General features: G+C 43.3%; 2 protein-coding genes across 5 annotated transcripts; one reads left to right on the top strand and one right to left on the bottom strand.

The window, feature by feature from the left end:
• Positions 1–1,316: 1,316 nt before the first annotated feature.
• On the bottom strand, positions 1,317–10,549 carry cenpj (centromere protein J). 3 transcript variants are annotated; one of them, XM_053439814.1, is made up of 19 exons: positions 10,273–10,549; positions 9,356–9,759; positions 8,572–8,698; positions 8,213–8,434; positions 7,918–8,059; positions 7,472–7,595; positions 6,480–7,262; positions 5,493–6,303; positions 5,223–5,355; positions 4,747–4,912; positions 4,459–4,590; positions 4,192–4,329; positions 3,888–3,978; positions 3,441–3,589; positions 3,244–3,330; positions 2,802–2,942; positions 2,472–2,556; positions 2,004–2,124; positions 1,317–1,865 (listed from the first exon to the last, which is right to left on the bottom strand). In XM_053439814.1, the coding sequence occupies exons 2-19, from the start codon at positions 9,728–9,730 to the stop codon at positions 1,673–1,675; spliced, it is 4,020 nt and encodes a 1,339-aa protein (XP_053295789.1). In that variant the 5' UTR covers positions 9,731–9,759; positions 10,273–10,549; the 3' UTR covers positions 1,317–1,672. The 3 variants fall into 3 exon arrangements, with proteins under 3 accessions (XP_053295789.1, XP_053295790.1, XP_053295791.1); XM_053439815.1 differs by having other exon boundaries at positions 3,441–3,586; XM_053439816.1 differs by having other exon boundaries at positions 7,472–7,577.
• A 136-nt stretch (positions 10,550–10,685) lies between these two features.
• Positions 10,686–27,193, top strand: ttf2 (transcription termination factor, RNA polymerase II). Of its 2 annotated transcripts, XM_053440375.1 has the most exons (23): positions 10,686–10,922; positions 11,109–11,214; positions 11,919–12,005; positions 12,544–12,613; positions 12,714–13,535; positions 14,162–14,282; positions 15,366–15,548; positions 15,756–15,913; positions 16,771–16,852; positions 17,340–17,465; positions 17,583–17,733; positions 17,922–18,027; positions 18,175–18,359; positions 18,583–18,736; positions 19,029–19,120; positions 22,694–22,779; positions 23,323–23,456; positions 24,116–24,295; positions 24,533–24,591; positions 24,720–24,873; positions 25,003–25,085; positions 25,368–25,442; positions 25,961–27,193. In XM_053440375.1, exons 1-23 carry the CDS (start codon positions 10,895–10,897, stop codon positions 26,103–26,105), a joined length of 3,387 nt encoding a protein of 1,128 aa, XP_053296350.1. In that variant the 5' UTR covers positions 10,686–10,894; the 3' UTR covers positions 26,106–27,193. The 2 variants fall into 2 exon arrangements, with proteins under 2 accessions (XP_053296350.1, XP_053296351.1); XM_053440376.1 differs by lacking the exon at positions 11,109–11,214 and having other exon boundaries at positions 10,855–10,922.
• The last annotated feature ends 36 nt before the right edge of the window (positions 27,194–27,229 follow it).

The following is a 27,229-nucleotide window of genomic DNA, read 5'->3' as shown; positions in this document are numbered from 1 at the left end:
GCTAATTTCCCTGGTTATAGTTTCTCCATTGATTTTCTGCTTGTTTTAAAACCCAAATCTTGAGTTGTGAAATGTTGCTTGGACAAAATAAGTACATTATCTTTCTGGCATTTTACTATACAAAATAATGCATTTCTTCATAAACATGCTGCAGTCCTGGAGCTAAATCTTAAATTGTACTACGAAACCGTATATTTCATTGTTTTGAGCTGCTGTTTAATTCCTCCTTTTGTCTTTATCCGCAGGTTTACATGCTGACGTCCTGTTTTGTTGATTTCATTATACTGCTGTTTTAAGTTTTAACATGATGCAGAGAATGTGCACTTGTCTGTCACAGTGTTTTTTTAGAGCAGTGATTAATTTTAAGTTTGTTTCGAACTGTTGTGTTGGAGGGAAATGTGTTAACTTGGCACTTTGTTTTTGAGTAGTGCCACTGTATGTTACAGATTAAAGTTGTCTAACTTTCTGCCTTCAGTTTGCTTTGTGACTAAATAAAGGATGACAAGACTGCTCCCCAAAGGGTCTGGATCACCAACTGGTGTCTGCCTGCAATATTGCATATAATAGCTGCCTCTATGTTAGAAGATAGGACATGCATCAAAGGACCCATCGTATGCCCATTTGACCACAGTTGATATGGTTCCTTGGGGTCTTAATGAAATGTCTAACATATTTGGTCAAAATACCACAAGGATAATTTAAAACAGCTAACGCCTGGCTGTTTAGAGGTGTCCCGGGGGTCTCCGCCTTGGCATGTTTATGCGCCCACGTAGATGTCTGACGGGTAGCAGCAGCGAGCTAACGCTAGCTTGTAGCGTTAATGCCTTCTCCCCGGGGAGACGATGGTGGGGGGGTGGTCCAAGACCATGACGTATTTTTGGGTCGTAATCCCATACGACGAACTCTAGCGTATCATTTCTGAAATAGAGGAACCATAACAAATCGCGGGAGTTGTTTTTTTTCCAGAGTTTTTGGGATGGTAGACATGCCAGATACCCAAATTAACGTGTAGAAGCACTACAAAAGTGGAATTTTCATATGTCCCCTTTAAAATTTCAAAGCAAACAAATATTTCTCCGATACTCATTTTCACACTGATTTAAGTTCAAGTGTCGACGTTTCATTCAGTTATAGGCTATAAAAATTAGGTAAAACGTCATGATTGACAGCGGAGACGTTATCGGCTGAGCAAGTATATCATTGGCTACAGGAGGGCAGAGTCTGAAGTGGGATATTTTGGCTTTAATTCTGAAGGAGCCGCATCATCCATCTTTGTTTACAGGCTGGTCCGGACCAGAAGAATCACCCCAGCAACATTGACAAAACAAAGAAGATAACATTTATTTATGGTCAGCTAAGAAAAATAAATATGTATTTTACAAATTGAACTTAATGCAAACAAACACTTCCCCCCCACACACAGTTCTCACTAAAGCAGTCGATGTAAACATTGAGTTAATGCAAGTCGCTGTCTGTTAAAATATTCACATTTATAAGACGGAGTGAAGTTTGTTGAAAGATCGTCAGGTTGTATTTTAAAAACACCGGCTGCTACAAATTTTTAAAAAAGTGATGTAAACAGAAATCAACCCTTATGTGTGTTTCCATTAAACAGCTCAACTTTCTCACTCATAAAACATAAGATTTAAAAATATTTGCGTTGACATCGTCTCTACGCCCCGTTGTCCAGGACAACGTTCCCATCTTTGTCTTTGATCCGGAGTCGTCCGGTGGGGTAGCAGGTTTCCTGTCTGCCGTCGGCATAGACCGTCTTCACAGTACCGTCTGGATACTCCCTCCTCTTGTACTCAGCTGTGTGGGTCTCTTTCTGACCTGTGTTGAAATGTATCTCCTTGGTGCCGTCTCTGAGAAAAACCATAAGATTTACACACTTTTAGTGTTGATTCAAAACAAACTTATAACCTCAACGTGGATCAGAGAGCAACACAAAGATGGACGGCATGACAGCTCCCAAAAGGAGCCGTCGCTGTGGTTTTACTCACAGGTTGACCTGTATGATGGTCCCGTCCGTCAACACGCTCTCCTCCCTGCCGTCTGGGAACAGGTTCTTGACCGTTCGGTCTGGGAAGGTGATTTCTTTACGACCATCTGGGAAAAGTTTTTCTGGAGCCCAAAAAAAACAACAGTTGATTCATAATGTACAATGCAGTGTGATCAGGACTAGGGAGGCCACAAAACCAAACATTTTGTAATCGATACCATTAGCAGGAAATTTTCCCAATTCTTGGTACCCAATTTGATACCTCAGCAAAAAAAACAAAAAAACACCCTCAATAAATCCCATCCCAACATACTAAACACATGTGGCCTCAAGTGATACAATTAAGTGATAGTAATAGATAAAAAGACCTAACATTATAAAACAGAAAAGTGGCATGTAGGACAATTTTGATGTCAGTTATCAGGTATAACTCAGTGACATGAACACGTCTTTCAGCGTCTGCTCTCACCTGTCTGGTTGTTGGAGAAGTGCAGGACCTCCAGGCCGTCTGGGTAGGTGATGTGAGTCGTCTGTGCGTCAGAGTAATAGTAGATCTGAGGACAAGGAGCAGTGGAGTCATTAGTGCTTATTGCATTAAGCTTAATGCTCAGAAGGTTTTCACTTGTGAGCTTTCAAAGAAACTGATTAGAGAGGTCCTGACATCGACCCTCGACCCAGTGGAGGCGGTGGGAGAGAGGAGAAAGAGAAATAATGATGGAAAACAAGTCCCCATCCCCTACAGGACACCATCACAGCACTGGGCACATTGAATTTATGTCATGTAAAGTAAAAGTCTCACCACTCTCTGGTCGGCTGTGACCTGTTTGGTGTCTCCATTGAAGAAGGTAACCTTCAGCGCCAGTCCATCTGCTGAAACCTCCTTCTTGGTGCCGTTGGGGTAAACAAGGAGGCGATCACCACCCGCCAGTATCTGCTCTGTCTGGTGGAATCAGAACCGGAATTTAACATAAAAGAAAAACCTCAAAGAAAAATACTTTTCCTTTTACAAAAGTAGCATCTCATCAATGTATTGAGAAACAATCAGGGATATTCATTTTTAATTTAGCTCATGAGGGTATTTTGACCATTTGAAAATGACAGGACATGGTCAGTAATAGACATGGACGTACCAGCAGCATTTGATTTCAAATTAGAAAATTTCCTGAATGGACTCAGGTTCCTGTCAAGTAATGACGTTTCAGGATTCATATTCCGAGTCTTCCATTCTTCCATCTTCTTACCTTCCCATCAGGGTGTGTGAGGACCTCCTGAGCTGGTTCTGCCTCTTCAGTCTCGCACTCTGGTACTTTTGGCTGAGAATCACTTTTCTACAGAAAGAAGAATAAAGAACAGAAGCAATTACTGGACCTGGACTTTGTGATCGACAGCAGCAGTATAGATTTGTTATACCGGACAGAGCGTGGATTATGTCTCTTACCGAATAGCAGCTTTTCGGTTGTTCTGGGTTTGGCGGTTTGTCCTGGCTCTTGTTGGCAGCTGTTGACTTCTCCTCTGTTCTCCTGACAGGCAGTGAGGAGGGGAAGGCACATGGTCCTGACGGCCTCCTCAGGCTGCTCTTCATCCCTACTGACAGTGTCAATTACACAAAACAGTGAAATTAAAAGGAATCTTGACTATTCAATCTTTAAATTAAATTCTTAATCTTGTTGCCTGCAGGGGTCAGAGATTCTGCAATAGCAAACATAAATCTGTAATAAACACTGAGATAAAACCTGTACTAAATTACTTTTAGTGTTTACACAAACTTCATTAAACCAATCATCTCTCTGACTGGCTTTTCAGACCAATGTATCAACTGATGAAGTTATAAATCTGCCAAAACCTTTTTTTCATGGTAGAAACTTCCCGTTAAATAGAAACTCACCCTGACTACTCTCTGCGGAGCTCCTTCGACCTACTGCAGCGGTGCTACTCTGTGGAGGAATCATGCTGCTTCCTCGAGAATCAAGAGGACTCTGAAAGTAAAGAGAGAAAATGTAAGATTTCAACGTGAGAAATAAATCTGAGAGCACCTGCACAAATTTGGAAAATTGGTCTATCAAAGATTCGGGGACTATCTGAGAGAGCAGGTGTCTGTTTTTTAATAGAATGCTCATCATAGACTTTTATTGGCACTGTATTCTACAGAGAATGATTAAACCAATAACAAACAGTGTAAACCTGCTTACAGCAAATTTGACTCCTTTGGAAACCGATGAAACAGGGTTTGCAGATATTCTCGGGCCGTCTTTAGTTTCTTTGTCCTTTTCTGCACTGACAGGGTTTTTATTCCAGGCACTGATACGAAGCTTTTCCAACATATGGATCTTAAAGTAAAACACAAATGATGATAAGAACACAAAAGGATAAACAAAATCAACACCACATGGCTGCAATTTTATTAAATTGGGATTTTTATGTATTGGGGTAAAAAGGGTCAGAGGTCAGGTGTGTACCTCGTCCCGGAGAGAACTGTTCTCCTGGCTGAGGGAGTCAATCTGCTGCCGCAGCCGGCTGTGTGTGGAGGCCCAGCGACTCTCCTTCTTCCTTAGCTCCTCCTGCACAGAGCTCAGCTGTTGCCTCAATGCCTTGCAGGGAGGACAAGAGGACAGATTAAAAGGGGTGTTCCAACTATTTTAAGAGTGCACATACAACTTCTTTATGGGATTCAGGGTATTCAAAATTTAATATTTAGACTAAATATGGATTCTATTAACATGAGAACTGGTGGTTTTCTGTCTAACCTGGATTTCCTCTCGTTCCTTCTTGTCAGGAATGGCTCTGGCAGCAGACACATGCTGCTCAAACAGTTTGCGCTCTTTCTGCAGTTTCTTGTTTTCCTCTTTCTTGAACTCGTCAAACTTGGCCGTTTCCTCCACTTTGGTCTGCTCGAACTCCAAACGCTCCCTCCTAAAAAGAAACAATTGCAACGAAGTATACATAAATCACCCAAATCCATAATTCATCAAAAATGTCTACCACCAAAAAGTACACGATATAAGACAAAATTGGGTTGAATGTAAAAAGATTACTTCCAAAAGCATGACGAGATATTTATAATTCAGGATCTCCTAAAATAATCTGGACTTTATTTATAAAGACTTTTGTGCCACCAATTATTTTTTTAAGATTTTGTACAACAGAGGGTTTGGAGAACTTCAACTCGGACTCATGCATTTAAATAGTAAAAAAAAAAAGTGCAGATGCCAGGATACATCACCTGAGGTTTTCCTGGTTTTTCTCGTTGTCCTGTCTGAGTTTGGTGAGAGCAGCATTCTCCCTTTTAAATCTTTCGATCTCCATCTCCAGCTCCGCCAGTCGCTCCCTCAGCTGTCTCGACTGGACCTGCTGACCTGGGACACACATACATGCCGAAATTATTATATAGCAATTAAAAGTGCCAAAATTCAGGTTACGATATGTAAACTTGAGCCAAATAATATGAAAAGTGTATTTGATACAGGCTATGATGTGTAAAAGAGTTTCTCACCCGTCTCCTCCTCGTTTCTTTGGAGCTCAGGAGGGGGAGGCGGGAGATTCTGGACCTTCGGCTTCAGCGAAGGAAACAACCTTGTCATGAGATGCGAGGCAGGGGGAGTTGGAGGATCTGGCTTCTGATTGGCAGAACCGATGACTGTTCGCTCATCCAGCTCCGCAACTTTGCTCGCTGACACCTTCCTCAACAAAGTCCGAACTGGTGGGGAAACGCTATTGGCAGTTGCCTCAGGAACTGGACTGACTCCTCTACTCTCATTGAGGGTTTCAATGGTGTTGTTCCATGTGTCGTCATCATCAAACACGACTCTCTCCTGCTGCCAATCTTTGACCTCTATCAGGGTGGACTCGTCAGGATTGCTAAAGACACTGTCACTTTCCCCATCATCAACACCTTGTGTCGCACCTGAAGCTCTACAACTGTCCTCGTCCTGATAGGACCACTTATCATATGGCGGGTTGGACTGTGCTGGGAAACAACAGGTGCTGGGAAACAAAGGCGGTTTCACCACCACTTCCTGGTCTTCAAATTCAGAGCTAACATTTGAGTTCTCCTGTTTTTCTTTTCTCCCAATGTCCTGTTCCTCGTGATCCTCTGTGCTCATTTTGTTCTTGATTGTATCATCTCTTGTCTTCACCACAACTGCTTCTGGGGTCACAGAACTGCTTTTAACACCGCCGCCAACGCCACTGCACCTCTGAAGTTCACCTCTAGGAGGAGACTTGATGGGAGTGGAGGAGAGCCGTCGCTGGTAGAGCCCCTGAGCGACCTGCAGCTGCTGGTGCTGCTGGTCCATCTGAAGAACCTACAAATACAGAACAGATTTTTTTTAATACATAAATTTACATTAATTTGTGCATCTTTCTTTACAATATCCTAATCCTAACATTGTTGAAATCCCTGTATTCCAACAAAAACAATATACTTGTATGAGATGTCTCTGACTTATAACACAGCAATCATAAATAATTGAACAAAGACCTTCATGACAAAGGAAGAGTTGGACGAGAAGGATAGCTCGTCAGCTGCCTGCTCCAGTAGTTCAAACTCTCCCAGCTCCATGTTTTCCATCTGCCGATCAGACTCCCAGTGGTGGAGCTTCTCCTGGAATGACACATCAAACGAGTTCACCGGAACTCCTCCTTCTCCTCTTCCTGACCCCGTTCTTCCTACTGCTGATTCCACTTCTGATCCACAGCTTTTGTTAGCTGTGTAATTTTCAGTCCTCTCTGGCCCAGCCAACATGCCCACCTGTTTGGTTACAGGGTTTGGCTGTGTGTTATGGGGCCCGGGTTTCCTCCCAGTCTGAGCGTCCAGAGCCGCTGTCCTGTTATCCTGTTCCTTTACTTGCCCTGGTTGACACTGTTTGGTTTGTGTCAAGTCTGGGCCAGTCTGAATAGATTCTGATCCTTCAATATTCTGCCTTTGATAACTACCTAAAGCCGTCCGTCCAGTCTTATTTTCAGCTTTGATGTCCTGAGGTAGCAAACTGAAGCTTTTCAGTCGATTTTCCTTGTTTAGTATGGCGGTTTTACGCTGGACAGGAAGCCGCTGGATGCAATTTGTGCCACCCTTCTGGATAGCTGCAGGCTCAGAGTTGCTGCGCAAGATTACTCTGGCCTGGGGCTGTAGTTTAGAGTCCTTCTTTGTCTCCTTTTTTGAAAATGAGGCTTTGCGATTGATGGTAAATCTAGAAAGCCCCTCGCCTCGCTTCAGAAAGAGCCTCTTAGGATTGGCTTGTACGACTTCAGCTCCATTTTGACTCTGTTAATGTGAGAAGACAAAATATGAATATAAAAGACTTACTCTTTAGAAGAAGGGCTAATCGCTTAGGTGTCTAAACACCAAAATGCAGAGGTTATGAGATCATGAGTGTAGTATAAACCTAATGTATAAAAAACAAAAATGTTGTTTTGAAATATTCCGATGATTTGCAGTTTTGTAAAAAAAAAACATTTGTTGAGTTCTCTTACCTGTTGTTGCTGAGCAGACTTCAGCTTCTGATCCTCCAGCCTTAGTTGCTCTTCCAACAACTCCTCAAACGTCTGCTTGTGAACCCCGATGCCTGGTTTAATTGGTCTGGTGAGAGAGAGCATACTGTACACATAAGGCAAACATGAGTGTACTGTCAAAAAGCAGTCAAGATAAAGCCACACCAAGTTGTTTCAGCTTCATGACCGGCTTCTGCTACTTTCTGCACCCGAGTGATGTCAATTTCCTCAGAGGGTGTACGTGAGGCTCCAAACAGTTATGCATATACCCTCCAACTGTATGGTCTGTACCAAGCAGACACCATGCCGTCTAGAAGTATAAATAAGAACAACTCCGCCTCTGTGGTGTCTGCAACTGTCGCATGACGCTTGAGTTTATCTCTTAGTTTAATACTAGACATAGTTTTATAATTAAATATGGTATGTACCTGTCCTGTGAGATTTTATCTCCTTTTCTATCATGGTCGTCAGTCAATTCCACACCATTACTTGGGATTAATGTGTCATCATACTCCTGAAAATGGCTCGTAGATTTTCTCTGTTCCTGGTCGTCAGTGGAGTTCCCTGAGTCTGTAGGTAACACTTACTGTTAAAATTTCATATGCAAGGGAATTATTACAGATGTTAAAATCATGGGTAAACTTTTACTGGTTTAACTGCAAATTAAACTGAGCAACTTCCATTTTAAGCTTACAGTAGATATAAAAAAAGAAGCTCACTGACCCTCATTGTTGTCCAACTCCTCATGAATTTGAACTCTTGCTAGGCAATCCTGTCTCCCTGAGGGTGAGGGCTGTTGCTCCTTTCGAAGGCCACATGTAGAGTCCAGTGGGATCACAGAGCAGTTACTGTTGTGGAGGTATAGGCTCTCTCTAGGATGAGAGTCTGCCTGAAGTGAGTTCTCCTCTTCTTCTGCTCCTGATAGCTCTGAACTCTCGAAGTTATCTGTAAAGTACATTACAGTCACTTCACACTGGTTCAGTGAGGAGACAATGACAAATATATATACACCCCCCTTCCCTATAAATTAAATCAAACAAATGATCACAGTTGCAGCTATTCTAATCATGTATCTGACCTACCTCCTTCACAGTGCTCAGATCCATTCATCATTCCCAGCAACCTCTGCTGCTCTTCCTGGAGATGTAGCAACTCCTCTAACTGATGGGCCTTTAGCTGCTCCTGCATGTGTTGTTGCCATTTCCTCAACTGCGAAAACACACACCAATTTAGTTTCAAATTAGTCATTTAGATAACACTGTAATCCTTATGATGAAGAGTGTTTAGGTGGATTTGAGTAGATTTAAAAGAAAAATTTAGACAAACACTCTTTTCCACACTTGTTTTCCAAGATATCTTTACATCTATTTGTGGCTGTCAACCACAGTGGTAAAATGCAAATACTGATAAATCAACATACAAGTTGTAACGGACTTCTATGGACACACTTCCATCATTACTTGAGCTCTTGCCAACAGGGTTAGGGTTAGGAACAGTCTAACGAGAAAAAACACTAATAATAGCAAGGAGGGGCAAAGTGCAAAGGGTTTGTGTGTGAGTGTCTGTGCTTGTCAGAGTATTTCTGCTGAAGGGTGGGGGGTTTCAAGTAAACCAGAATCAGTGGTATAATCAGCGCTGAAATCCAAACATCAGCAGACATGAAGAGTACATGTAGTGGGAAGAGATGGCATGTACAGGTATTTCAGATAATAGTTTAGGTGTAATCAGACTCAGAATTACCAAAACTAGACAATAAAACATAATCTATATTTGATTGCAGTGACAGGAAATCCATCTTTGTCACAGCCAATATGTAGATGTCAACAATAGGAAGACCCATATTCTGAAATTAAGTCATGATTTTACCTCTTCTAGCCTCATAATTAGGGGCACATTCTGTGATTCATCCAGACTCTCCACCTGTCCACCTGATTTTCTCCTGGGGGAAGAGGAGAGACGGTTCCCCCGCCTTTCACTCCCAGCCCTCTCTTCTCTTCTGGGCGAAAGTGCAAATCCATCCACACCCAGGTAGCTACTGTCTGCCGATGCGGTCAGGGGGGCGAAGTCTGAGGCGAAGGAATCGTCTGGCTTCATGGCTGCGGATCCAACGACAGGGGTGAGCCGCGAGGACCCAGCCAGGTCCGGGCTGGTGTTGATGATCACCCCGGCTCTGTTGCTGCTCGGCAACCACCGGGTAAGGAACTCTGCCTGGGTGTACCGGTGCCCGTCTGGAGATGACATGGTGACTGCGCTGCCTCAAGCAGGGTTTGCTAATCCGGGATTTGAACGACAGATTATGGTGACAGGTTGGAGGTTAATCACACCGTGAATTAACAGAATCCAGACCATGAAGACATCCAGGAAATCTATATTTGGAAACTGCTTTAGTGTGAAATAACATTAGCTATTAGCTAATGAACTATTAGCTCATTAGCTATTACCTAATAGTCTGATTTTATAAAGGTTTACACTACGCGACAGGACAGTGACCACTTTAGATGGATGTATCTTTGGTTAGTAACAAAAACACAACTATGTCATCGTAAACTGTGAAAATATTATCAACATACATCTTGACATGCAGCTTAACGACGCTCTAAGTGAGTTTTAGCGTGCTGGCTTCCGATGTTTTTAAAAGCCTATGGGTCCTTGCTGCTACTTCGCCGTTGTTGTTGTCATTGGGAAAGAACGTTGTATTCCACACAATATAAGTCGTTTTACACGTGTTAAGCGGTAAATAAATCCATAACAATGATAAAAGTGTCCAAACACGTCAAGTTTACCTGCAGCTTCGGAGAAAAACTGTTTTACTGCGTAGAAATCCTGCTCTTTAGGAACATGAAGGAGTGAAGTTTCAAAGGCTGCCGCCATGTCAACACGAAGCCCGCGAGAGTAGAGAAACATAAACTGGTGCATCATGGGTAATGTAGTTAAATACATATATTTTGAATTGTGCGATTCCAATTGTTTTTCCTATACACAACAACAACATGAGACTCACTTTCTCCCATCTATTAATATTATTATTATCATCCTCTTTTTTAATTTTTTATTTCTGGATAACGTTTCTTGGGGGAAAAAATGTTGAATCATATCCGGTTCAACAACGGTTCTTTGAAACATTTCACAATAAAAGTGATTGAGCGAAAATCATATGCGGTAGCTTTAAGTATAATATTTTATTTTCTAACTTTGGTTCATTTATTACCATATATTTTATATCTTAATGTTTTATAGTGTATATTGACCTTCAAAGTTGAAGTAAGCACGTTTTTTATTTGGAAGTTACCCTTTATTTTAACTTGTAAAGGGCGGATGTGCTTTCTCACGGTTGTGATTGGTCGATACGAAAAATCTGAATCTCACATTTGAGCAGCTGAAACTGAAACTGAACGTGTCCGGACAATGGAAAAGGTCCCCTGTAATGTTCACGGTAAGTCTCAATAAGTCAATGTCCGTCTTTACTTACGCTAAGCAGAAGAAAGACAGCTATTTATGTGGAGTTTCCGGAAGTCGTAGCTATGTTTTAAACCCCCGATAAGACACGTTAATGTAACTTTAGCTCAATAGAACCTCTTGCTGGCTAATTTATATGATTCTCCTCTTTATCCTCATCCAGGTGGTTTGTGTATGTTAAAAACCGGCGTGAAAGATGGTCCGAGAAAAGGAAAAAGCTTTTACGTCTGCGTTGATAAGGAAGGCTGTGACTTCAGTCAGGTGGCCAGGTATTCACTTCATCGCCGAGGGGACATGTTTCCTCTGTCACCACTTAACACTGTGAGAAGGATTCAGAGAAGATGTCCAGGGTGGTCTGTAAAAGACATGGAGCTGAACCCACCACAGAACTGACAACTACGACTTCCTATGTCAAGATGACTCAGGGATAATTAAAGGTCCAGTGTGTAGGATTTAGGTTGCTGGGATCTATTTGCAGACATTGATTATAAAATAATCCTAGCAATGTTTTCAATAGTGTGTTTACTGTGAATTGTATTTTCTTTACCCCAGAATGAGCCCTTTATATTTAAATACTTTATATTAACATCGGGAGTGGTTATATTTTTCTGTATTCCAGACTGGACAAACTGTCACTAAATTCTACGCACCGAACCTTTCAAATGTGTCAAAATTTTAGTTGTTCAAAATAGAGTTAAATAGGACCACCTTCCTCCATGTAAATATGGGACCCCTTATTAGATGGTTAGCATTCTCTCTTTTTTTTTTCCTGACTCAAACGTCTTATTCTTTTGGGACACACTGATATAAACACCGGGTCATAGAGTTGTTTAGGTGAAAGCTCTCTAAATATTTCATGGCATGATATATAAGCCATTTGGCAAATTCTTCCTCTTTTGAGATTAGGAAAAACAAAATTTCCTCACAGATTCAAGTTGATGTTTTTGATCTGCATTATTATTCCCCCCCACAGCATCTCGCCATCCCACTGCCTCCAGCATGAAGATTCAATGGTGGAGCTCCAAGCGCTCACCTACAGTCAACAGCAGCAGAGCCACAGGTGTGTGTGCAGGTGGTCAATAACCAACATGACTAATGTTATGGTCATAACATTAGTCATGTTGATTATTAATTATGCTAGATCTTGCAATTAGGGCTGAGCGATAAAGCAACATCAACCTGAATGGCAAACGGTAGAGTGCATTCCTCTGCCAAGGCCCTACAACCCTTTATGAAACCACATTTAAATGCAATTTCTATTTGGATCTGCAGCAAACTGTACAAAGTCATCAATTTCAGTCCTCTAAACCTGCCTGATCTTTGACAATTCATTGAAACTGTTGAAAAACACCCAATCTCAAAATCTTAGGAAGGGAAAAAAAAACTATATTGAATCTGCCTTCTGATCCAGATCAGCACCAAAATTGAATATATCCTTGGCTGACTAACATCGTATCCTCCATCTAGTTTCGTCGTAATCCAACCAGTTGTTGTTGCGTAATCTTGTTTGCAAAGATCCAAACGGACATAGTTGAAACGGAGACATCTGTTGGTCAGATTGGATCTTTGAGTTTTATGTTCATTCTGTATTTTTCCAGGTTATTCTATCGGTGTGTTATTGGTAAAAAAGAAGGCCAGAGGTGGTGTGGAAGTGTTCCTTGGACTGTGGTAAGATAGCACCTGTCAAAGATTTCACTATACACATTCTTATTCATATACTGTGACTTAAAAACCTTTTATCTTTTTCTGTTGTGTTACATCTTTGCAGCCAGACAAAGAAAAGAGAAGCCCTCTATCTGACATGCAGCTCCACCCCTCCTGTCTGCCACCTGTCCGAAATCCCTTCAAGGCCCTCTCCAAGATTGACAAAGACTCAGAGGGGAGAGGGAGGGAGAAGGAAAGAGATGAGACAGACAGCGAGGCAAGTCACAAGGTTGAAGGAGGAGAAGGTTATCAGAAAGAAAGTGTGGAGATTGTTGGGGCACTAGTGGAAGAAAAGGAGAGAAAGAAGATGGATTCCCCGGATACCTATCAAAGTAAACCGCTTCCACCAGGCATGAAGATAAAGAAAAGAGTTTCCGATGAGGAGAGAAACGGTCCGAAAGCTAATGATGTGGAACATATGACAGATAAGATTGAAAGCAGGACTGAAGAGATCCAAACTATCCAGAGTAAAATGGAAAATACTATTTCCAACTCCAGGGTCACTGCTTTTCCTCCTGAGAAAACAAATAAAACCTCACAGGATACTGCCAAAGACTTGCCACTGCAAGCAACTACAGATGTGGTGAAACAATCTGACTCTGCGGTGAAAGAGAGCACTTCTAAATCTCCACCAAGCAGCAGGGACTCTTCTAACACCAGTACCTCCACAAATAACCAACTGACACAGTCCGAGTCCAGTCAAACCAAAAATCACCAAGATGATGATGTAGTGTTGGTGTCAGTGAAACCTCCCACTCCTGTCACTGCTGTACAAAAAAGCCTGACCAGCTTCTCAGGGTTTCAGCCAGCATCTAAGGCCAAAGGTCACCAGGAAGATCCCAAGGAGCTGCATAGGCAGCTCACTGCTCAGCTTCAACAGAAAAAGGTGAGTGAAGGACCATCTGAGGAACACTTGATTAGTTGTATTTGGTCCGACTTTGAAAGCTATACATTTTGTGCATTAGCAACTCTATTGTACAAATTAAAGATGGAACAATACTGTATTTCTGAGGCTTTTGGTAATATTATAAACAATTCTTATCAAGATGTTTAACTCACACACGCCTAAAATATTTTTTTAATGGATTTTTTTTTTTTATTCCCATTTAAATTTGCTTTATTCGTGATGAGCTAAAATCCGCTGATAATATCAACCATGCCAATGTATCAGTTTAGAACAAATCTAGAACAAATCTGGCACAGGCCTGTGGATGGAAAGTGAGGATCGTCACTATATAGCAACTACATGGAGAATATTTGTATTATTATAATTATAATTATTATTTAGATGATAATAAAGACATAATGAAATCTCAGAATACTAAATGTTTAAATTGTGATAGTTATTTACATTAACTAGTAAAAAAAACAATATATTTAGTTTAGACCACAACTGCAACTTGACTTTTACCTTTAAATGACCAAGAAGGGTTTACCTTTTTAATGTCCTATGTGTATTCATATTTATGTGTCTTGTCCGTCTGTCCTACCCCCTTTTTCACGCCTGGTCAGGCCACTCTGTCTGTGGTGAATGTGGCGGCTCTGCCAGATAAAGGAGAGAGGTTGAAGACTCAGGTCAAGGAGCTGGAGGACACATTGGAGTCTCTGCGCCTCACTGCTGCCTCTCACCCAGGTAACTCACCCACTGCACAAAGGTGCAGAAGATTTCCCCCCATTCAATTGTTACAGCACGTCTTAATCACAAATTATTAATTATTCAGACTCTCACCTCAGCTCCTTATTAATCCGGTTGTTGTTAGTCAGTAATCAGGACTTAAAAAGGCATCAAACCCTGAGGTAAAAGAAGCTCTGCAGAAACAACTTATATCCTCTTCACAGTGTGGAAAGCAGGTTACTTTACAGTTTTTTTCGATTGCATAAACACTTAAATCAAAAGTATTACACATTAACAAAAATTACCTTACACTCAAGGAGCAAAACATCGGCCCAGATTTGCACCGCAATGTCAGCTTCACACTTTTTGCAAAACAGTACACACAGTGATTTGCAAAACACTCAACACACTTGTATACATTCGACACAGAAGTATATCAAGATGTAACTTGCTTGCAATTCCAAAGCACTTACTGTCAAAATACCACCCCTATGAGCCAATTGGTTCAACACAGCCATCGGGTATGGAAACATATGATTTCTTATTTGTAGACACACCTATCAGCTTTAAGCACTATAGAAATGCAGCCGGTGAGATCACCTGACTTTTGCTCCTACAGTAGTGTTATTCAAACTGGGAAATGTTTTGTTGTGATTCGGGTATGTTTGGGTATATGGAGACAAATCATACGGAGACGAAGCATTGGTCTTGTGTAGTGTTTGGCGAATTTATTGTATATTTGCACTTTCTCTGTGTACTTCACTGACAGTACTCTCATCACTGAGAACTGGAATTGCTAAAAGAGTTTTAGGTTAGCAACAGCAGTGTGTAACTGGTTCAAACTGAATTAAGTCATATGAAGCGTGTGTGTTTCATATGGTAACAAAATATGGTTTTGATAAATTAGTGTATAGTTTTTACAAGAGTGTTTCATTTTGCAAAGGATATGAAGTGTTCTGCTGATTGGGTGTGTGGTTGTGCTAAGTGTGTGTAGCGTTTTGAAACACTGGGCCTTGTTTTAAAAATCGTGCTAAAGGAATTGAGAAAAACTGTAAAGTGAGCATACTAACATGGTACCTGCCATAATCGCTTTTCTTCCAGAGACCAAGGTTGAACATCGCAGCAATGATGTTAGACCAGGTAGCAGTCAGTTCAACCCATTCAGTCGACAGGGGGGCAGCATCCTTCTCCCTGCCCCTCCGGCTCCAGGCCTCTCTCAGCACCAAGCCTCCACCAGTTCCCTGGGACTCCAGCTGAGCCAGGGCTACACCCAGATGTATGGAGGTAGGCTGATCAAGAGTTTTTGTTGAGAAATATCAGTTAATAATTTTTGAAGCCAAGAAACTGAATTTGAACCTGAATTGTTTCAGCTCTCTTTTTCACCTTTGTGTTGTATATGTACTATATTCCTCTCCATTTATGTAAAGTAATTTCTATTTGGTCTTTACCATTCCTACGAATACCCTAATCCTCGCTCTTTCTTTTTGCCAGCTAACCCGCAGGCTCAGGCCTTTTACGGTGGCAGGATGACCAATGACCGTATGCTGGAAGTGAAAAACGCCACCAGCGAGGCCATTGACCACCTCCACAAATCCATGGAATCCTGCCCCGACGCTGAGGCCGAAGTCCCAGACCCAAAGGGCATCAAGGTGCTGCTATCCCCCGGGCTGCAGTCTGGTTTTTCACCAGTGCTTCACATAGATTATCTTATACTATGAATTAAGGCCGAATTATAGTTGTGCGACTGCAACCGCGGAAGGCCACGCAGCTGCATCGACGGACTCGTTTTGGTTTATGCTTCACCAACGTGTTGCGCGAGTTGCAACGCAATTCACCGCCAGAACACTAGGCGGAGTCACGTTGTTTGTCGAAGACAAACAAAGAAGAGACGTGTGCTTCTTCGTCGACTGTTTATTTAGATCGCCACTCCGGCTCCTCATAGCCCATTTCTGGCGGACAAATCGGCCAGTCAGTGTCGGGTTATACAAGTGGTCATACTTTCGGATCTCTTCTGCCAAGTGCTCATCTATTTGGTCCATATTCATTCTTCTAAATCTTCCGTGATTTCCGCATATTGTGGGGCATGAAACTGGAAACTAGACTCCGGACGGGATGTAGTAAGCCGACCAATCACAAGCCTTGCGGGCTGCGTGAGGCTCGCGTCGCTTTGTCGTGTAGTTACAAAAATTGGCGGACGCACGCAAGCCCGCTGAGGGCACGAAAGGGGCGTGTTGCGTGTCTTGCGTGCATGCGTGCGTGCGTGCAACCCGACTATAATTCGGCCTTAAGATATGCATCACCCCTGTCTACACACCTTTTGTTTACTTTTTGTTTCCAAAATCTGGTGGAAAGAAGAGTCGAGGCTCTTACAGCAGCATTGTCCAGATACTTTTGTCCATACTGTATTTGTAATTATGAAAATATTTCATTGGTAGCATATAAATCGTTATATGATTGGTCCTTTCTATTACTCTAATAACATTGTCGCTTGTGATTGGCTGATCAGGTGTCGCTCCTGGCTCATCAGAGGAGAGCTTTGGCTTGGCTGCTCTGGAGAGAAGGCCAGAATCCCTGCGGAGGAATTCTGGGTATGCTCACCATTTAATATTAATACCTTCACCATGGAGGTTAAGATCTCATTACATTTTGGCACTGTTATGCACAAAGCGGTTTAAAAAAATAACATTTTTTACTTTGTTTTATTTTATTGTTTTATTTTAACCAGTTTTGCAGAGAATAATTCATTGGTCCTGAGAATGTTTGGCCACACTCTACCAAGTAACATTCCATTTTTTATTGAAGAGGTTAAAATGAGGACTGTTACCACATCATGGTGAAAACTGTGGGAACAGAGATGGAATAATAGTTGAAGATGGTGTTACTTGTTCCTTTTCCGTTCTGAGTAAGAGATGACATGTTTCTGTGGCAGTAGGTCATTGAGATGTGTTTGATGTGATCGTCACTACAAAGACAATATACCACCAAAGTGCTTTGTCCACTTTATCAAGCAGTTGTATTATTAATTTATGATCATTTCCTCCCTTTGTGTTTCTTGCTCCCCCTTTTTGGAATCAGCGGATGACATGGGTCTCGGAAAAACCCTGACCATGATTTCTCTCATACTTGCCAAGAAGATCAAGGCAAAAGAGAAAGAAGAAAAGAAGGAAGAGAAGAAACTGGAGAAATGGATCTCCAAAACTGGTAACGAGAACTCTTTAATTTGCTCTGATAAAAATAGGCAACATGAATTGTATATGTGCATGATTTAATTTAAGTAATACCTCTTATATATTTTTTTTGCATTTGTTCATCATCCAGACTCCAGTCTTGTGGTTTCTAAAGGAACCCTGATCATCTGCCCTGCCTCTTTGATTCACCACTGGAAGAAGGAGATTGAGAGACATGTGAAGACGGGCAGGCTCAGTGTGTGTCTGTACCACGGGCCCAACAGAGAGAGAAGTGCCAAAGTGTGAGGGATCACACACACACACCATCTTTCCAGTTGCATACATTTTCGTCTTTGACAGTTCTTTAGCATTATGCCTGTCAATTATGAATTAAAATGTTGCAGCTGAAGGACACAAACACCTATTCTGAGAACAATAACATGGTACACACAGTCAAACTGAGTTCCGTGTTCACTGTCCATCTCCTCAGGCTGGCAGACCACGATGTGGTGGTGACCACATACGGTTTGGTCTCTAAGGAGATTTCCGTCCAGAAGGAGGAGGCAGAAAAACCATCCAAGGATTCTGATGACGTGGTGAGCAATTATGATTTAAAGCCACAGTTCTGACTACAGCTGTCCAGCTTCAAAGCCATTTTGGTACCGATTATAATAAAAAATAATGCTGATAAAACGAAATCCTCAGACACGAGTAAACTTCATCTTTTGTAATTTTTTCCTCAGCCACTGCACTCGTCTCCTCTTCTGCGAGTGGCCTGGGCCCGTATGATACTTGATGAAGCCCACAACATAAAAAACCCAAAAGTGCAGACGTCCATGGCGGTGTGTCGGCTGAGGGCTGGCGCCCGCTGGGCAGTCACTGGTACACCCATCCAGAACAACCTGTTGGACATGTACTCACTGCTTAAGTAAGAAGAAAACACAGAGCTTTTAAAATACCTTCTTAGTCGAAAGGCTTTGACTGCATGTTGGACAGGTGCGCTTCTTTCCGAGACTGCTTTGTTTTGATTCAATTTTTTTTCAGAATTTATGAATGAAAGGGGGCAACAAAGCATTGATATATATCTGCCCCAACATCCTTTAAAATCAATCCTTTATGGGGACAGTATTCATTCACTGTCCTTTCCTCAGGTTTCTGCGTTGTTCTCCATTTGATGAGTACAAACTCTGGAAAGCTCAGGTCGACAACGGCTCTAACAGAGGCAGAGAGAGGCTGAAAATCCTGACGAGGACTTTACTGCTCCGAAGAACCAAAAACCAGATGGACTCCAAAGGAAAACCTCTGGTAGACACACACACGCACACACAGAGACACACTGGACTGGTCCTTATACTTTATATACTGTACCTGGCTCATTGTAAAGGCCAAAGCATTGTTTTTTGTTTTAATGTCAGTATCTGATTGATTGCTGTTTCCTGCAGAGCCCAACAGAAATTATCACCATGCCGTCTGCAGGGGTCGCTATAATCTTTAATCAGACCTCTGATCAGTCAGAGGAAGTTAGTGAAGTTACAGCAGCGAGGGTATAAGTAATAAGACAATGATAAATAATAATCATGAATAATGATTGTTTCAGGTGTCTCTTCCTGATCGGACCTGCGAGGTGCATCGACTCAAACTGTCCAAGGATGAGCAGGCGGTGTATGATGTGGTCTTTGCCCAATCCAGGTAACACACCTACTTGCCTTGATTTCTCTCTCTCTCTCATCATCTCATCGTCATCCGCTTATCCGGGGTCGGGTCGCGGGGGGAGCAGCTCAAGCAGGGGGCCCCAGACTTCCCTTTCCCGGGCCACATTGACCAGCTCTGACGGGGGGATCCCGAGGCGTTCCCAGGCCAGTGTTGAGATATAATCTCTCCACCTAGTCCTGGGTCTTCCCCGAGGTCTCCTCCCCACTGGACGTGCCTGAAACACCTCCCAAGGGAGGCGCCCAGTGGGCATCCTTACCAGATGCCCGAACCACCTCAGCTGACTCCTTTCTAAGTAAAGGAGCAGCGGCTCTAATCCGAGTCCCTCACGGATGACTGAGCTTCTCACCCTATCCCTAAGGGAGACGCCAGCCACCCTTCTGAGAAAACTCATCTCGGCCGCTTGTACCCGCGATCTCGTCCTTTCGGTCATCACCCAGCCCTCATGACCATAGGTGAGGATAGGAACGAAGATCGACCGGTAGATCGAGATCTTTGCCTTGCGGCTCAGCTCTCTTTTCGTTACAACGGTGCGGTAAAGCGAACACAATACCGCCCCCGCTGCTCCGATTCTCCGGCCAATCTCACGCTCCATAGTACCCTCACTCGCGAACAAGACCCCGAGGTACTTGAACTCCTTCACTTGGGCTAAGGACTCATTTCCTACCCGGAGTAAGCAATCCATCGGTTTCCTGCTAAGAGTCATGGCCTCAGATTTAGCGGTGCTGATCCTCATCCCAGCCGCTTCACACTCGGCCGCCAGCCGATCCAGTGAGTGCTGAAGGTCACAAGCCGATGATCCAATGAGGACCACATCATCCGCAAAAAGCAGTGACGAGATCCTCAGACCACCGAACTGCAACCCCTCCCCACCACGACTACGCCTCGATATCCTGTCCATGTATATCACAAACAGGATTGGTGACAAGGCGCAGCCCTGGCGGAGACCAGCACCCACTGAGAACGAAACTGACTGGCTGCCGAGGACCCGAACACAGCTCTCGCTTTGGGAGTACAGAGATTGGATGGCCCTGAGGAGAGACCCCCTTACCCCATACTCCCGCAGCACCTCCCACAGTTTCTCCCGGGGGACCCGGTCATACGCCTTCTCCAGATCCACAAAACACAAGTGGACCGGATGGGCATACTACCAGGCCCCCTCCAGGATCCTTGCGAGAGTGAAGAGCTGGTCCGTAGTTCCACGTCCGGGGCGAAAACCGCATTGTTCCTCTTCAATCTGAGGTTCGACGATCGGCCGAACCCTCCTTTCCAGCACCTTGGAGTAGACTTTACCAGGGAGGCTGAGAAGTGTGATACCCTGATAATTGGTACACACTCTCTGGTCCCCCTTTTTGAACAGGGGAACCACCACCCCGGTTTGCCACTCCTTTGGCACTGTACCCGACTCCCACGCGATGTTGAATAGGCGTGTCAACCATGACAGCCCCTCAACACCCAGAGCCTTTAGCATTTCTGGCTGGATCTCATCAATCCCTGGGGCTTTGCCACTGCGGAGATGTTTGACTACCTCAGTGACCTCCACCAGGGAAATTGACGACGAAACACCATCAACCTCGAGCTCTGCCTCCAACATAGAGGGCGTGTTATTCGGATTCAGGAGTTCCTCAAAGTGTTCCTTCCAACGTCCGACGACCTCCTCAGTTGAGGTCAACAGAGTCCCATCCTTACTGTACACAGCTTGGATGGTTCCCCGTTTCCCCCTCCTGAGGTGCCGGATAGTCTTCCAGAAACACTTTGGTGCCGACCGAAAGTCCTTCTCCATGACCTCTCCGAACTTCTCCCACACCCGCTGCTTAGCCTCCGACACGGCAGCAGCTGCAGCCCTTCGGGCCTGTCGGTACCCTGCAACCGAGTCAGGAGTCCTCCAGGATATCATATCCCGGAAGGCCTCCTTCTTCAATCGGACGGCTTCCCTGACCACCGGTGTCCACCACGGTGTCCGAGGGTTACCGCCCCTTGTGGAACCTAAGACCCTGAGGCCACAGCTAGCCACCGCAGCTTCAGCAATGGAGGCTTTGAACACTGCCCACTCCGGCTCAATGTCCCCAACCTCCACAGGAATGCCAGAAAAACTCCGCCGGAGGTGTGAGTTGAAGATACCTAGGACGGGGGCCTCCTCCAGACGTTCCCAGTTCACCCGCACTACTCGTTTGGGCTTACCAGGTCTATCCGGAAATTTCCCCCATTCCCTGATCCAACTCACAACCAGATGGTGGTCGGTTGACAGTTCCGCCCCTCTCTTTACCCGAGTGTCCAAAACATGCGGCCTCAGATCAGATGACACGATCACAAAATCGATCATTGATCTTCGGCCTAGGGTACTCTGGTACCAGGTACACTTATGAGCACCCTTATGTTCGAACATGGTGTTTGTTATGGATAATCCATGACTAGCACAGAAGTCCAATAACAAACGACCGCTCGGGTTCAGATCAGGGAGGCCGTTCCTCCCCACCACGCCTCTCCAGGTATCTCCATCGTTGCCCACGTGGGCGTTGAAGTCACCCAGCAGAACTACGGAGTCCCCTACTGGAGCCCCCATGCAGGACTCCATTCAGGGTCTCCAAGAAGGCCGAGTACTCTGAGCTGCTGTTTGGTGCATACGCACAAACAACAGTCAGAGTTTTCCCCCCTACAACCCTTAGGCGCAGGGAGGCGACCCTCTCGTCTACCGGGGTAAACTCCAACACCGCGGCGCTCAGCCGGGGATTTATGAGTATCCCCACACCCGCCCGGCGCCTCACGCCCTTGGCAACTCCGGAGAAGAATAGAGTCCAACCCTTATCCAGGAGTACGGTACCAGAACCGAGACTGTGCGTGGAGGTAAGCCCCACCAGATCTAACTGGTAGCGCTCCACCTCCCTCACAAGCTCCGGTTCCTTTCCCCACAGCGAGGTGACGTTCCACGTCCCCAGAGCCAGCTTCTGCCGCCCGGGTCTGGTCCGTCGAGACCCCTGACCTTCGCTGCCACCCATGTGACTGCGCACCCGACCCCAACGGGTCTTCCCACAGGTGGTGGGCCCATGAGATGAAGAGAGGGGGGGTGCCACGTAGTTTGTTCGGGCTGTGCCCGACCGGGCTCCGTGGCAAACCCGGCCACCAGGCGCTCGCCATCGAGCCCTCCGTCTGGGCCTAGCTCCAGACGGGGGCCCCGGGCTTCCTCCGGGCCGGGTCACATCTCCTCTTCCGTCGATATTCATTGAGGGTTTTTGAACCATTCTTAGTCTGGCCCCTCACCTGAGACCACTCTGCCATGAGAGACCCTACCAGGAGCACAAGGCTCCAGACAACACAGCCCTCAGGTTCACAGGGACACGCAAACCTCTCCACCACGATAAGGTGACGGTTCCAGGAGAGGTGCCTTGATTTCTAATTTATTAAAAAATTAACAAAAAGATTTCCTCTTCCTCCTGTGGATGTGTGTAAATACATGAAAAAAAAGAGCTGGAAAGAGGTTAAATCTTGTTGGATGCTGTGGATCAATCATTAAACATTTTTTGGAATGTTAATATCTTTCCTATTTTTTTTTAGATCCACTCTGCAGAACTACCTGAAGAGACATGAAGGAAATGAGGTGAAAAAGGGGAACATGCCCTCTTCTAATCCTTTTGACAAAGGTGAGACATCTGCTGGTTGTTTTATAGTCCTCAACTGAACTGGCTGAGTTTGTAATGATTACTGGCCCTTGTGACATGTGTGATTAAGAGCTGTTCAGAACTGGTTTTGACATCTCTCCTGAGCAATCGGATCAGAACTGTACAGTGCAAAGTTCAGGTTTGAACGCACACCGCTGTCTATGGGTCTTCTATCTCCTGTTTTTTGTAGGATTATTATAGTAAAAAAAAAATAATGAACAAAAATCCATTCTTTGCTTCTTCTTGTGGCAAAGCTGGCCTGTTTAAAAATCTGCTTACATTTTGCAGTATGTACTGTATAATATTTTTGTATGGCTGAGTTATATATTACAAATATACACATGAAACAGTGTTTTTAGTAGTCAGGAGTTTTTACTTATCACAGCACATAATCATACAGAAAAAAATATTATATTACAATAAAATAAACAAAGAGAAATGAGAATTTTACATTGGAGCTGAAAACAAATCTATGAAACTGTGGTGTTTCAAAACTGCACGTGTATGTGGGGCTTCTCTCTCCAGTTGCCCAAGAGTTTGGCATGTCACAGCCTGAAGCTACTGTGCCGAGCTCACGGCAGGAGTCCAGCACCATCCACATCCTGTCCCTGCTGCTGCGCCTGCGACAGTGCTGCTGTCATCTGTCCCTCCTGAAGAAGGTATGAGCTCATACACATAAACACACCAGGGTTTCAACAGGGTCTTAGAGATATTATTTGTATCAATTCTTCATTGCAATGTCAAAAAATTACTAGACCTACGTTATATATTTTGTTGGCCTGTTTAGTTACCTTATTCAAAATGTTTCCAACAAAACCAGATATATCCTCATTTTTATTCAAGGTAAAGTGACATTTAATTTTGTTTTGCCCTTTATTTGCGTTCTATCTGGGTATACAAGGGTTTTGTCCATCTCTTTTGGGGCAAACAACGTATGAAGGGAAAAACAGACTGCTAGCCAGTTAATCAGTTGGTGTGTTTTTCCTTCCTCTGTATTGGTCACTCGTAATGGCTCACGATTCCCAATTACCGTTTGCTGTGTTACTTGAATAAAACTCATTACCTCCTTTATGAACATGATTTGCGCCTGAGTTGCGTCATGTAGATTTTCATTGACAACGGTGTTGAAGAAAACAACTCCCATGATCCCATGCTGCTTCACGACATCATCAAATGTCGTCTTATTGATGTTAATGCTCATTTAACAGTGCTTCTGTGACCCTTTAAAATGTGTTTGTTTTCGTTTTGTTCACTTTATCTTTGTTTAATGGGAAGTGTAAGAAATTCTTTCCTTTTTTCACTTCCTCCCTCTGCTAAGACTCTCGACTCGGCGGAGCTGCAGGGTGACGGGATCGTCTTGTCTCTGGAGGAGCAGCTCAACGCTCTGTCACTCTCCTCGAACCCCTCACCATCGGGCCCGGACCCCAAAGACACCGTGGCACTTAATGGCACCCACTTCCCCTCTCAACTGTTTGAGGACACCAGTGAGAGCACCAAGGTGGGGGACACCTGTGCTCCTCAACCTCACATCACTATCACACTGAATGGGACCCGCATGGGAGTTAAAATAATGATTATTTAAACGCATGTCCTGTGTTATTCTTTCAAAAACACGAGTACCTGGAACTTGAATTCAGCACCATTTAGACCTCAGCTTGTTTTCCCGTATCGCTGCTGTTTTATCAAATTTTACTGTTACTACAAATTAACTTGTTCTTCAATCTCCATTTTCCAGATTGCTGCTATTGTGTCTGAGCTTGAGGCAATCAGGCAGAAGGATGCTGATCAGAGAAGGTAGGAACAACTCTCAAGATCAATCCGACTCTGATCAGTCACAACTATAACCTCTGTGTTGAGTCACAACTATAACCGCTGTTTAGTTGTAATCCACATGGTATCTTCTCCCCTCTTGTCATGTTTAGTGTCATCGTGTCCCAGTGGACCAGTATGCTAAGCATCGTAAAGGTTCATCTGCAGCAGATGGGCTTGAGATACGGCGTCATCGACGGGTCTGTCAACCCCAAACGTCGCATGGACCTGGTGGAAGAGTTCAACACAGACCTTAAGGGACCACAGGTGAATATCAGTCCCAAATGAGTCAGTTTACAAAATACAATGTTGATTTTCTCTTTTGTGATTAAACTGTTTCAGTTTCACTGTCCGTCCATCTGTCTCTAAACTCATATATCTGGTTCTGTGCCACAGGTGATGCTGATTTCTCTTTGTGCTGGAGGAGTTGGTCTCAACCTGATTGGAGGAAATCACCTCTTCCTCATGGACATGCACTGGTGAGACACACTTGCAAACACACAAATCCAAAAGTAAAGAAATCTGCTGCTCTGAAACCTCTACTCGTTGCTTTTCTTACATTCTGCCTGAAAGGTGTTATATAAATATTAATACCTATCCTGAGAGTTATGATGATAAACATGCAGGTTGTTGAGGGTTTTACCAATTTGATACCACGACTTGGATGACTTAGAATCTTCATTGAAACAAAATTGAACATCTTTTATGTGTTCACTATAACAATGGAGTTTTTAACCTCTGAACCCTGAATACTCTGACAGGAATCCAGCGTTGGAGGATCAGGCCTGTGACCGGATCTATAGAGTTGGACAAAGGAAAGATGTCACCATCCACAGGTAAATACAAAGAAGCAGTACTTTCAGTGTGTTTGGATCCTATTGTTATTTATATCATGTTTTAATGTTGCAGAACGACAGTATTGAGACAATCATAAACTAAGGCAAATTACAAAATGGAATACAACAACAATGTTAAAGTTGCATAAAATGAAGATCAAATCAAAATTGGTAGACAGGAGTGGAACAACAAATCCACATGCTCATTGATCATAATTTATTTAGGCCTGTTACTTAGACTGTAATTAAAATGACCAGATGAACAGACTGGTGCCTAGGTGAAGCCAATGTGGAAGTGCCTGAAACCTGTATTCTCTCAAATAAGCATACATATGATTTACTATGGGGGTTACTTGTGGTTTTAAATAAACACAGATGGCACTGGACAAAATACCAAACTCAAGATTTAAAAAATGGCAGCTTGAAAACCAATGGGTTACGTCAGGGTGGGTTGACACTTGGTTTATCTGTTGTATTATTATTTTGTGTTTGTTGGCTAAAAATACTTTTTTTGATAGATTTGTGTGTGAAGATACAGTGGAGGAGAAGATTTCCACTCTGCAGGTGAAGAAGAAGGAGCTGGCCCAGAACGTGCTGTCGGGAACAGGAAGCACGTTCACCAAACTCTCCCTAGCTGATCTCAAAATTATATTTGGTGTGTGAGGTATGAGAGAACTGAGGACGCCGTTCCACACTGTGAGACCTGCAGCCACCGCAACGGACTCCTGTTCACATGTATCGAAAATTCAGGATAGAATATTATATATTATATAATAATTATATATTTTTTTTCTTTAATAATCTAATACAATTCAGGTGATAATTTGCCTAAATCTAAAGTACTAGTGAGTTTATTTTACACAGTTAAATATCAGATTTCTTTGTGTTGTTATTGTCTGACCTCTCTCAGCAAGATCCAAAGCAGTGTTCATTCCTACTTTACAAAACTTCATTGGGCTTAGTTTGCCTTACAATTTTATTTCAATGTTTTCTGTAGGTATTACTCGTCCTTTAACATCTTCATACTATGTAGCCTCCCAGATGCTGTTCCAATGCATAATCGCTGACTTTTCACTTTTAATGAAGGTGTTTATAAAATGGGAAATTATGCTTATCTCAATAACATTCTTTTAAGAAAAGACAGTTTCTTCCATCAGATACTGCTATTCTGATGTGGCTGTTTTGGTTTCTTAACACCACTGCTACATCTGCAAATACTGTTAACATGCAACTTGAAATATGGATTCTAAAGTCCTCTTACAACTCCTATACACAACCACAGATTTGCATACTGTATGTATGTGTTTTCTCAGGCCATAGACACAGGTTAGCAAATTTTATTCTCCTTGTCTTTTGGTCTGTAATGATTCTGTCCAGCAATTTTTTACCTTTAATTATGTCCCATGCTACATTTAGTATGACCAATGCTTGAGTAATATTTCTGTGTGTGCATGCGTGTGTGTGTGTGTGTGTGTTGCTGTTTATTTTTAAAGATTAGAGATTAATGTGTGTTTGTGTCTATGCGCTTAACAAAGTTATTTGCATTGTGAATTCGAATGGTCTATAAATTAAAAATGTTAGATAAATCTTTATTGTATATTAGAGAAGTCATAAATATTGAATTCCTGATATCTGAATAAGAGTGTGGTGTTTCTTCAAAATATTTGTTTATGCTTTGTCCACATTGTGGCCACACATTATTATGACATCTACCTTTTATTCATCTATAAACATTAAATGTTTTCATCAGATGACCTCCTTGACTTATTGCTGCTCCACCATCTTTG

The sequence above is a fragment of the Pleuronectes platessa genome, chromosome 14 (genome assembly GCF_947347685.1).
Source record: "Pleuronectes platessa chromosome 14, fPlePla1.1, whole genome shotgun sequence".
Classification (NCBI taxonomy): domain Eukaryota; kingdom Metazoa; phylum Chordata; class Actinopteri; order Pleuronectiformes; family Pleuronectidae; genus Pleuronectes; species Pleuronectes platessa.
This window is presented reverse-complemented; position numbering and strand designations above follow the sequence as displayed.

Coding starts and splice junctions, on each gene's coding strand:
- ttf2 (XM_053440375.1), top strand. CDS start 10,895: ATGGAAAAGGTCCCCTGTAATGTTCACG. Junction 15,914..16,770: donor CAGACCCAAAGGGCATCAAG/GTGCTGCTATCC, acceptor TTGGCTGATCAG/GTGTCGCTCCTGGCTCATCA. Junction 25,443..25,960: donor AAAGATGTCACCATCCACAG/GTAAATACAAAG, acceptor TTTTTTTGATAG/ATTTGTGTGTGAAGATACAG.
- cenpj (XM_053439814.1), bottom strand. CDS start 9,730: ATGTCATCTCCAGACGGGCACCGGTACACCCAGGCAGAGTTCCTTACC. Junction 8,699..9,355: donor TAATTATGAGGCTAGAAGAG/GTAAAATCATGA, acceptor GTGTTTTCGCAG/TTGAGGAAATGGCAACAACA. Junction 3,590..3,887: donor CTCCGCAGAGAGTAGTCAGG/GTGAGTTTCTAT, acceptor TGACACTGTCAG/TAGGGATGAAGAGCAGCCTG.